The sequence below is a fragment of the Notolepis coatsorum genome (genome assembly GCF_963971535.1).
Source record: "Notolepis coatsorum genome assembly, chromosome: 15".
Taxonomy (NCBI): Eukaryota; Metazoa; Chordata; class Actinopteri; order Aulopiformes; family Paralepididae; genus Notolepis; species Notolepis coatsorum.
The window spans coordinates 82,944,742-82,957,162 of NC_140179.1; the positions used below are offsets into that span (position 1 = coordinate 82,944,742).

The following is a 12,421-nucleotide window of genomic DNA, read 5'->3' on the forward strand; positions in this document are numbered from 1 at the left end:
CTTGATGGAAGGCAATGCCAAGCCTTACCACCATAAAACCATTGGCACAAATAATCCTCATTGAAGAAGAGGATTTTCTAGAAGTGCACACTCTATATATCTCTATATCTCTATGATCCAGACAGAAAATATGTACAGTAGCAGGTCTTTTTTCTGGTAGGTTCCTGCCTCATTACAAGAGGGCTAGTGAACTCAAGTTAGCTCTGTTTAGGTCCCAGGATCAACAAGATGGAGCATTTCTGTTTTAGTCTGTACATGACACTGTTAGTCTGTACATGACACTGGAGAAACAATAAGTAACCCTGTTTCTCTTGTGGTGTTGTCTGTCTTTAGAAATGCCAGTGGACCTTCTCGTCCTGGAGAACATCTGCTCGGAGGTCCCAGTTAATAATGAGAGGAAGGTGAAATGCCACCTGAGGAGAAAGGACAGAAATCCAGGGGCTGAAAGGATCCAGGACTCTACAGGAGATGGAGCTGAAGACCTCCTACCATCCTGTAGACCCAACAGCTGTTCTACCAAGATAACCAAGAAACACGCCTGTCCTCAGTGTGGGAAGAGTTTTGGAAAAAGATCGGTTATGAAACGACATCAAAATACTGTTCACAGCTTGGTGAAGCCATTCAAGTGTGACCAGTGTGAGGAGAAATTCAAATCAGAGGTTTATCTTGAGAAACATCTCCAGATGCATACTGGCCATAAGCCTCATCTCTGCTCCTATTGTGGCAAAGCCCTTAGAACTAAAACCGCTTTAAAAGTTCATGAACGCACTCACACTGGGGAGTGTCCATATGCCTGTACATTATGTGAAAAGAAGTTTACACTTAATCACACATTAAAAAGTCACCTCAGGATGCATAAAGGAGAGAGACCATATCTGTGTAGTGACTGTGGGAAGGGCTTCTCTCACGCCGGGGGCTTGTTGGTTCACTCACGCCAGCACACAGGGGAGCGGCCTTATCATTGTGATGTTTGTGGAAAGTGTTGCATAACATTAAGTAGACTGAAATTACATCAGCGATATCACACAGGAGAACGTCCGTACCGCTGTCCTGTCTGTGAGAAATGCTTCCATAGTCAGAGTGGGCTGAAAGGCCACAGTCTAACTCACACGGGAGAGAAACCCTTCCAGTGTCTTAAGTGCGGCAAGAGATTTGCACGAAAGGATAACATGGGAGTCCATTTGCACAGTCACAGATAACCAGCATTAAAGGGATAGTTTACAGTTTTGGAACCCTAGCCCAGTAGCCAATAATGTTGTCAATAGAGTCCTTTCTCAGCACAATCCTGTTCTACACACTGGATAACTTAGTTAGCCACAAACTAATGTGGACAAGCTCTTGTATTTACAAGCGGACTGAAACTAGATTAATTTAGTGTTTACTGTGGAGGAAGTTTGATTTGATTGATTTGAAATCTTTATTTCGAACATGTAAATAAATACAAACAAAATAAATAACTAAAGAAAAGCAAAACATAACTCAATTTACATGTTCGAAAAGGAGTAGGAAGAAGTATACACTTATTTAATCCTACCCCTTTTCCACTACTCAAATGAGTGTACCAATTTAAAACATTTCAAAACAAATATGCAAAAAAATTAAAAATAAAAACATATGTAAAACATGAAAGAAATAAAATAAAAATGTAAACACCCGTGAATATCAAGTCCCTTCCTCATCCCTGTACCTTGTGAACATCATTTCCTTATACATCAGTTTGAATTGTCTCATGTTTGGACATTGCTTTAGCACCACATTCAGACTGTTCCACAGTTTCACTCCACATATTGAGATGCAGTGTCTTCTCATGGTAGTGCGTACACTAAGAACTTTTAAATTGAGTTCTCCCCTCAGATTATAACCCCCCTCTCTATCAAAGAACAGTTCTTGAATGTTTCCTGGAAGTACATTACCTTTTGCTTTATACATTAATTGTGCCGTTTTAAATTCCACAAGATCATTTAACTTTAATGTTTTTGACCTTAAAAATAATATGTTTGTGTGATCACGATAACCTGCAATGTGAACTATCCTTATGGGCTGGCCCTTTTTTGGAGTATAAAAAGTGGTTGTAGTGTAGAATTATAAGTTTCAGATCACAGTGACAATGTAAAGTCATGCATGCTGGGTATTAGATCTGGAGTCGGTCCCCGGGTGCCAGACTGTGGCTGCCCACTGCTAGTTAGTAAGTAGTTAGGATGGTTGAATGCAGAGGACAAACTTCAGGTATGTAAAAGGTACTCTAATAAAGATTCTACCTCTACTTTTAACTGTCCTTTTTTGTATTTTTAAGTTGGTTACCACTAAAAGTGCTTGTTTTTGCCACTGAAACAGAAATCTCACTCTGAAATCCTGCAAGGTGTGAGTTGTTGCAGGAAGACCGAGTTGGAAACGAGTAACGTTACCATATCTAAAAGATCAAATGTTTGTGCATTTCCAAATTGTGCCAACAACATGTCACCCACTTTGTGTAGTCATATACCATTAATATGGACGCGCTGAAGTTGTGACTAGCTAACCGTTAATGTTAGTTGTGCACTTGTGCTACAGTACATGGACCCAAACACTGCTACTACTGCTAGCCAAAGAGAACACATCCTGTACCATAACACTTTCTCAAGAAATGAGTGGAGACCTGCTGCAGACAGAGTGGGGAGACATACAGATAGACAGTACTGCTACATTTATGACATACCAGATTTGCAAATACAGTACTGTTTGTGATACAAAAAGAGTCCAGAAAAGTTCCTAATTTCCAGCTAAATTAATAAGATGAGAATCAGCCTTCCAAAGTTTCACATAATAATTGGTATTCATCGAAGAGAGGAGATGTGAGGTGGAGGAGAGGTGAGGTGAGGTGGAGGAGAGGAGAGAAGGAGGAGAGAGAAGAGGAGGAGGAGGTGGTGGAGGAGGGGGGTCAGAGGGGAAAGGCATCCCAGCATCCTCGATGACTGGCGACACAAAACTACAGCCATCTTGGATTGTAGCGGGGAAGGCAGATTGATGCGGTGAGCCTCTTTCAATCTTATTTTTCTTCACAAATCATCACTCCCTTTAAAGCCCGACGTGTGTGATCCACGGTCGAACGTGACTGTTTATTGAATCAGATACATCTGAGCAGTTTGAAGGTTTCAACCGCGACCGTAGTTTAGTTTCATGATCGGGTTTGTGTGTTTTTTTGTGTCTGAGGCGGAGAGATGGACGGAGGCGTAGCAGGCCCAAACCACCACAATAACAACAACAACAGCAACACAAAAACCCTCCCCTCTCCCTCCCAAATGTTCTGTCCATTCGTCGATCGACCAGCTAATGTTGTTGTTATCACTAAGCTCAACCACAGGGCTGACGCTACTACTGTAGCGTCATGTTAGAGTGGGTTAGCTTGTGCTAATGTTTCCAATACACACACACACCGTGCTATAGCTAAGACAATATTAGCCGCTATTGACCAGAAGGCTAAACTATGGTTCGTCTATTGCAGTCAGAAGAAGTATGTTTGGTACTGCAGCAGTACATCTAGGTAGACGTGCTAATGTTGATGCAGACAGTCTTGCATTTATACCAAACGCACTGTCTTGACTGCGAGCCACGTAACGTTACCTATTGTTTACAAGCGGTGACCTATTTGAGAAACAGCCAACCTGTCACTTGCTGGTTCCCTGCTGTGTATAATGTACACGTTGCTAGCTTCATATCACAGCCATATAGACCACTACACTTTATATCACAGCCATATAGAACACTACACTTTGCTAGCTTCATATCACAGCCATATAGACCACTACACTTTGCTAGCTGCTTCATATCACAGCCATATAGACCACTACACTTTGCTAGCTTCATATCACAGCCATATAGACCACTAGTACACGTTGCTAGCTTCATATCGCAGCTGTATGTACCACTACACTTTGCTAGCTTCATATCACAGCTGTATGTACCACTACGCTTTGCTAGCTTCATATCACAGCTGTATGTACCACTACACTTTGCTAGCTTCATATCATGGCTGTATGTACCACTACACTTTGCTAGCTTCATATCACAGCTGTATGTACCACTACACTTTGCTAGCTTCATATCACAGCTGTATATTTACCACTACACTTTGCTAGCTTCATATCACAGCTGTATGTACCACTACACTTTGCTAGCTTCATATCACAGCTGTATGTACCACTACACTTTGCTAACTTCATATCACAGCTGTATGTACCACTACGCTTTGCTAACTTCATATCACAGCTGTATGTACCACTACACTTTGCTAGCTTCATATCACAGCTGTATATGTACCACTACACTTTGCTAGCTTCATATCACAGCTGTATGTACCACTACACTTTGCTAACTTCATATCACAGCTGTATATGTACCGCCACGCTTTGCTAGCTTCATATCACAGCTGTATGTACCACTACACTTTGCTAGCTTCATATCACAGCTGTATGTACCACTACACTTTGCTAGCTTCATATCACAGCTGTATGTACCACTACACTTTGCTAGCTTCATATCACAGCTGTATGTACCACTACACTTTGCTAGCTTCATATCACAGCTGTATGTACCACTACACTTTGCTAGCTAGTAGCTTCATATCACAGCTGTATATGTACCATTACGCATTGCTAGCTTCATATCACAGCTGTATGTACCACTACACTTTGCTAGCTTCATATCACAGCTGTACCACTACACTTTGCTAGCTTCATATCACAGAGTATATGTACCACTACACTTTGCTAGTTTCATATCACAGCTGTATATGTACCACTACACTTTGCTAGCTTCATATCACAGCTGTATATGTACCACTACACGTTGCTAGCTTCATATCACCGCTGTATATGTACCACTACACTTTGCTAGCTTCATATCACAGCTGTATGTACCACTACACTTTGCCAGCTTCATATCACAGCTGTATGTACCACTACACTTTGCTAGCTTCATATCAGCTGTATGTACCACTACACTTTGCTAGCTTCATCCAGGGAACAAACTTAACTTTTTGACTTACCAGCCATTTGGCTGGTAGATTTTAAAAACTACCAGCCAGGCAGAATTTTTACCAGCCAAAAATTATAAATAGCTTTTTAGTATATCGCCATGTGTTATTATTACTATAATACTCTCATATGCTATTTCCAATTAATATCATAAACAACATAAGGAATATTAGCATAATTTTGAGTGGACTGAAGGAATGAGCCAGTGTTAATAGTTTTAAATGCAAATAATTTATTGAAACATAGAAGTGGGGTCGGGACACATCATATTATGTTATGATGAATTGAAAATGGGGGACCCTGATGTAAACAAGACAAGTCTTTCTCTGGTCTGCATCCCCTTAACAATTGTATGTACTGTACTGTACCCATTCTGCAATCTGTTAATAAACTTTTCAATCAATCAATCAATCACACACACTGTTTCAACTCACCACCCCCGCATTATATTGTAGTCTAGTCTGTCTTCAAACTTCCACTCCTCTCGAAACTTTTTTATATTTGAATATCAACATTATCTGTCCATCCTCAGTAATCCTCAGTTTACTATAATATACTCCTGACTGACTTCATCGTCTTTCCAAACGCACGCACCCCCCCCCCCCCCATTTCCCTTTCCTCAGTCCACACTGTTCTCTATGGCTCTGCTCTGCCTCTGATAACGTAATGTTCATTTCGGGCGATGTGGGCATAAAGGAATGGCGATGGTGCAAAGCATGTTAGATGCACTTGACCCGTTGTGAGAAAAAAGTTGAAGTCTGTTGAAGTCCGAACATTTAAATCTCTCGGGTCATAATGTCCGGTGAAAATAATTCCCTCTAAGCACAATTTGATTATTTGAATTGTATTAAAATAGGCTAAAATTAAATAGCCTATGCGATGAACGAAACAATCATTACATTTGTTTCATCGTTGCTTCACCAAGCAGGAATGACAACGATGTTGTCAGCGGGAGCTTGGTGCTGGATTTTGCGAGAAGCATCCATCCAGCTGCAGAGCCACAGAACCCACCAGCGGTGCCCGCACGGTGCAGTACTCTAATTCAGCCATTGGCAATTCAGCTGTTGGGTGGGGGGCGCTGCTGAGCGGTAGGGATGGGTACCGAATTCGGTACTTTTGAGGTACCAAACCGAAACACGTCGGTACTACCGAGTATCGAATCAAGTGAGAAACCGAAAAATATTTGGACTTCAGGACTTCAGGAGGTCGGGGGTCAAGGACTACAGCCCCCTCAGCATCGACGGGGCACCGGTTGAGAGAGTCAACAGCTTCAAGTACCTCGGAGCCCACATATCCGAGGACTTGAAATGGACCATACACATTAACAGTGTGGTGAAGAAGGCACGACAACGCCTCTACTTCCTCAGGCGCCTAAGGAAGTTCCAAGTCAGCCAGAAGATCCTTAAGAACTTCTACTCATGTACAATAGAGAGCATCTTGACCGGCAACATCACCTCCTGGTTTGGGAATAGCACTGCAAAAGACCAAAGCAGACTACAAAGAGTGACACGTTCAGCCGAACGCACAATCGGAGGGGGGCTCCCCACCCTCCAGAACATTTACTACAAGCGTTGCAAGGGGAAGGCTAAGAGAATTATTAAGGACTCGAGCCACCCGAACAACTGCCTCTTTGAACTGCTGCCGTCAGGCAAGCGATACAGGAGTCTCAAGGCGAGCACAGAAAGACTCAGAAGTAGCTTCTATCCCCAGGCCATCAGGCTGCTAAACGAACAATGAATGAACACTACACAACAACAACCACCAAACACACATAGCACACACATCCACACGCACACACTCACTTTAAACAAACACACTGCAGCACCCACTACACACACTTTATAGCACACACCCACTTTAAACAAACACACTGTAGCACCCACTCCCCACACTTTATATTTATGGATGAAGGATTGCACTACAACTCGTACACCTTACTGTAAATTGTACCTAAAATTGTACCTCATCCCATTTCTGCTTTGCACTAGATAGTACTGTACATTAGTACACTGCATAGTTGTGTATTGTATATTATATGGTAACTCAGAACATTGTACATATGTCTATACCGAACAACTGTGACCTCATTTTCTTCTTCTAAATTCATGCTATATTATGTTATTATGTTATTTGATACTATCTTGTCTAGCACAGTCTCTGGAGCGTAACAGTAAGAAGCATTTTGTATGAAAGTATTCTGTACTTCTGTATGACAACTATTAAAGAACTTGAACTTGAACTTGAACTATTTTGTATTAATTTTTTTTTTTTTACTTTTTTTTTTTACTTTTTTTTTTTTTTTTTTTTTTTTCATGTCAACGTTCACACGCACAATATATGCTTACCTAGGATTTGACTTGATTCAACAACAAAGCAGTCGGAGCAATGACAAGCCGAAAACTGTCGAAATTGTAGTTATTTGAAGTTTGGATTTTTTTTTTACGACTGAGGTAGGTAAATTAAATTTCTTGAGACTAAAGTACCGAAAAAAGGTACCGTTGGGTACCGGTATCGATTCACAGGTACCGGTACCGGTATCGGTTCAAATGTGAAAGGTACCCATCCCTACTGAGCGGTCCCCAGACCGGAGCTGAAAACACTGCTGCTCTGCAGCTGCATGCTTCTCGCAAAATCCAGCACCAAGCTCCCGCTGATGCAGTGGATTTTGTTAGCCGTCAGGTGGCGGGCAGATCTTAATTTCTAGTCGCCAAACATTAAATCTACAAGCCATTGGCGAATGGCGTGTGCTTATTTTGTTCCCTGTTCATATCACAGAGTATGTACCAGTACCACTACACTTTGCTAGCTTCATATCACAGCTGTATATGTACCACTACACTTTGCTAGCTTCATATCACAGCTGTATGTACCGCTACACTTTGCTAGCTTCATATCACAGCTGTATGTACCACTACGCTTTGCTAACTTCATATCACAGCTGTATGTACCACTACGCTTTGCTAACTTCATATCACAGCTGTATGTACCACTACGCTTTGCTAGCTTCATATCACAGCTGTATATGTACCACTACACTTTGCTAGCTTCATATCACAGCTGTATATGTACCACTACACTTTGCTAGCTTCATATCACAGCTGTATGTACCACTACACTTTGCTAGCTTCATATCACAGCTGTATATGTACCGCCATGCTTTGCTAGCTTCATATCACAGCTGTATATGTACCACTACACTTTGCTAGCTTCATATCACAGCCATATAGACCACTACGCTTTGCTAGCTTCATATCACAGCTGTATGTACCACTACACTTTGCTAGCTTCATATCACAGCTGTATGTATGTACTAGAGCTGCCGCGGTATTGATGTTTTCCTTACCGCACAAAATTTGCGAAATATTTCCTACCGCTGCGGTTATTACCGCACAGTGTAGCGGTACATTACTTCTATTCTGCATCGAACATTGTACGTCTATACTGAACACTGTGACCTCTATTTTTACTTCTATTTTACATGCTATACTATTTTATTTCACACTTATCTTGTCTAGCACAGTCTCTGGAGTGTAACAGTAAGAAGCATTTTGTATAAAAGTATTCTGTACTTCTGTATGACAACTATTAAAGAAACTTGAACTTGAACACACAAAAAAAAAAAAAAAAGTTTGAATGCATTTTTATTTTTTTTTGTAGTCTACTCTTTATAGCATATAGCCTGCCTCTAGTCTAAATGTCTATCTTTAGAGGATGACTTTGCAGCATGAATATTGTTTGGGATTCGGCAAGCACGCATTTGTTATTAAAAGTGAAACACGGATTCGAAGTCTCCCCTCTGGTTGTGCGCCGTTCACTCTGTGTCGCGGGCAGGGGTGGTAGCGGCGCGCCGGGCGGTTACCCCCCCGACCCTTTCTTCTTCTTATTATTACTACTTATCGTTTTGTGGCATTAACGTTATATAGTTACACGTTCAATAACATCAGCGTATTTACCGGACCATAGCAAGGCAAGCGTTACTCAATTCATATCTCAGTTCCTTTCTTTGCTCAGAGCGTGCCGAGTTGTACCGTGTTAATAAAGTTTTCAATCAGACAAGTGTATAGAACGAAGGGCTTTTATTATAACATTCGTTGCAGTAAACTTCGCTAGCTTCATATCACAGCTGTATGTACCACCACACTTTGCTAGCTTCATATCACAGCCATATAGACCACTACGCTTTGCTAGCTTCATATTACAGCTGTATATGTACCACTATGCTTTGCTAGCTTCATATTGATTGATTGATTGAAAACTTTAATGAACAGATTGCAGAATCGGTACAGTACAGCTCAATATCACAAATAACAAACTCTGCAAGGCCAACGGCTTCTCCGTTACAGTGGGTGACAACATTGTCACAAGGAAAGATGAAATTACATACGTGGGTTCCATCCTAGAGGCAAATCCTTCCTGTGTCAAAATGGCAACCAATGTAATCGAAAAAGTCAACCAACGAACAAGATTCTTGTACCGGATGATCCGGATCACCTCTCTGGTAAACAAGAATACCCAATGGTACTACAACTATGCTTGCACTTCAAAGGCACTAAAAACAAGATTACAAACATCACAAAACAAACTGGTCAGACTACTGCTTGACCTTACTTCTAGAACCCACCTCACCCCTGCCCACCACGGACTTATTTCGGGTTATGTAGGCGCACTGCTGTGTAGCGCTGCTCTGCTTTCAGAAGCACGGACTGGGCGGATATGACGCGCGGAGTTGCTACAGGGTTTTTCAAAATAAGAGTATCATATGAACCGAACGTTGCTAGCTGCCGGAGCCAAAGATATTATGACTGGAGCTGCGCTTGGGGCGGAAATGAGACCCGCACAGGATTTTCAAAATAAGAGTATCGATATGAACTACACGCCAGGCAGACCTCTCATTTTTACTCGCCAAACCTTAAATCTACACGCATTTGGCGCTTGGCAGGTGCTTATTCTGTTCCCTGGCTGTGAATGTCGGAGAAATCCTAATACAAGGCGGGTAACATCTTGAAGTATTTCTTCCAATTGAGGCCTTTCACGGAATATTCACTAAGCCCGTTTGTCCTCCATGTTGGAAGAGATGACGTTTGCGTGTAGTTGTGCCGTGTGTTTGGGTTTCATGTTCTAGTTTTGTTGTGCGTTGTGTTTGGGTTTCATGTCCTAGTCTAGTCTAGTTTTGTTGTGCCGTGTGTTTGGGTTTCATGTCCTAGTCTAGTCTAGTTGTGATGACGTGTGTTTGGGTTTCATGTCCTAGTCTAGTCTAGCTTTTTTTGTCCCAAATCCTCACTAGCTTGTTCAGTTTTTTTGGCAGCATTGTCAATAATCTCTTGGTTGTCGGTGTGTGTGACTACAGTGTGTGTGTTTGTGTGTCTTAACACTTTCGGGGCCACTGGGATCCATCTAATCTCACTCTATAAGGCCAGCTTATCATAACAACCTTTCATTGTGCGTGAGGTAGGGCTGGGCGATATAACGATAACGATAAATATCGCAATATATTTTAATAATCGATATCGAATATCGAAATAAAAAAAAATCGAAAAATCGTTTTATTTTTTATTTTATTTTTTTGTGACCTGCAACAGGGCAGTTTTAAAACCAGAGACAGTGGACAGACTTGTCTTTCTTGCCTGCAACTTAAAGTAATGGCTTTGCTTGTCCAAATGACAATACTGACCAAATTGAGATTTATTTTTCTCTAGTCCATTTATTTTGTTTGCTTTCTAATTTAAAATACAGTTTGAAACCGTCTGTACACAGTATGCTATGTGTGCTAGCAGAACTAGACTCCAGTCACGAGTCACGGTGCACATGTGCAGTGGTTTGTCCACCAAAAAAGCGCCAAAAGATCGAAAATAAACTAGCAGAGCCAGAACTGTTCAACTCCCCTGGAGCCACAGCCAGCAGAGAAGCCGGTTTACTTTCGCTTTTAAACCAGCTGCAGCCTGAGAACTGGAGTGTGAGGGGATGTAACACTAAAGATGGCGGCAATGACAAAGAATTGCTGCAAAATAAACATACATCTGTTTTTTTTTTATACTTATAACAATTCGATAATTATCGATATCGAGAAATATGATAACATTATCATATCGTTATCGCGATATGATTTTTTTCCATATCGCCCAGCCCTAGCGTGAGGCTGTTTGTAGAGCTAAATCTATACTTTATATTATTGCTATCTGTCCATTGTCATTGTCAATTGACACTATAAACCGTCCCTTCAATTTGCCTTAAATAAAAAAAAGTCATCAATACGTTCCCTTTTTATAGCGTCGTGAATATGAACTATATCGGATTGGTCTGGGGTATTTCCTGGAAGGTGAGATACAGGGCGCTAAGCTAATAACGTTAAATCGAATGGCGTTTCGGCTATACACAAGCTAGAGCTAAAACTCAAAATGCATATTATCGGTATCATGGTCCACCATGAATGCATGAAGGGGGGGGCGGGGGACGTCGTTTCTGATTATTGATTACCAATAACGGCATTAGCCTCATTAGCCTCATTCGCTGATCGGCTGGTTGGCTATCAAAGCAAGGCCTGATCAGCATGAAATTTACATAAAAAAGCTCTTACCGTGGGCCGGTTGGATCCCAAAAAGGATTTCCCAGTTATCGATCACCATCTGGTAGATCGATATTAGGGATACCCCGATCACGTTTTTTGATACCGATCACCGATCGTCTATGAGCCATATCGGCCGATACCGATCGTTTTTGGTTAAAAATAATAATAATAATTAAATATATTATTTAAAAAAAAAATTATATAAAATATATATATTTATAATCATACTTGTAGTTGTATTATCTGTGAGACATCGCCACCACGCAACAAGTCAAAATGCTCGCTATCTGCAAACAGCTCCACTGTCTGTGTGTATACTGGAGTAGCCTCCAAATGTAGCCAGGATTCTCCGGCGCTGCAGCTGGACCCTACCAGTATACTCTGCTTTGGTCAAATCACATTCAGCATGCCCTCAGCTCGAATACGCATTGAATCAATGTTATAAGACATTAATATCAGGAGCTATCTGTAGCTACTGCTAGCCGGCTAGATAACGTTAAGACAACGCCTCAGTGAACTATTTAGTTTACTGGGACTAGGGCTGACCTTTGAAGCTTTTTTTGGAAATCGAAGCTTCGGGGCCGAGGAAATTGAAGCGATTAATTATGTTGCAACCTTTGTCTATCAAGCAAACAATTATATTATATTTAATTTATAATTTATAATTATATCAGACAATGCACCTACAAAAGCAGATGATTACAATTAAATTAGCCAACTTGGTAACACATTAGTCATAGCAGCATAGGCATAGCCTTATTAATATTTTGTGTGGCGTTGTATACAACTCCAAGGGGATGCATTTTGGATTTTTTTTAATGTTTGAAGCTCATGCCATCGAACG

The 12,421-nt window shown here is 41.2% G+C and overlaps 2 protein-coding genes across 3 annotated transcripts in view; both read left to right on the forward strand.

Annotated features, from left to right (window-relative positions):
• Positions 1-2,211, forward strand: part of LOC311241763 (uncharacterized protein) — an 85,399-nt gene extending 83,188 nt beyond the window's left edge. For both annotated transcript variants that reach the window (XM_084330668.1, XM_084330669.1), the window contains one exon: positions 334-2,211. In XM_084330668.1, the coding sequence (XP_084186794.1) occupies positions 334-1,199 (866 nt within the window). In that variant the 3' untranslated portion in view covers positions 1,200-2,211. The remainder of the gene's footprint in view (positions 1-333) is intronic.
• Positions 2,212-2,970: 759 nt separating this feature from the next.
• Positions 2,971-12,421, forward strand: part of LOC311241389 (CCR4-NOT transcription complex subunit 2-like) — a 64,558-nt gene continuing 55,107 nt past the window's right edge. Inside the window, exon 1 of the mRNA XM_084330195.1 lies at positions 2,971-3,008. The gene's annotated coding sequence lies outside the window, so the exon portion shown is untranslated. The remainder of the gene's footprint in view (positions 3,009-12,421) is intronic.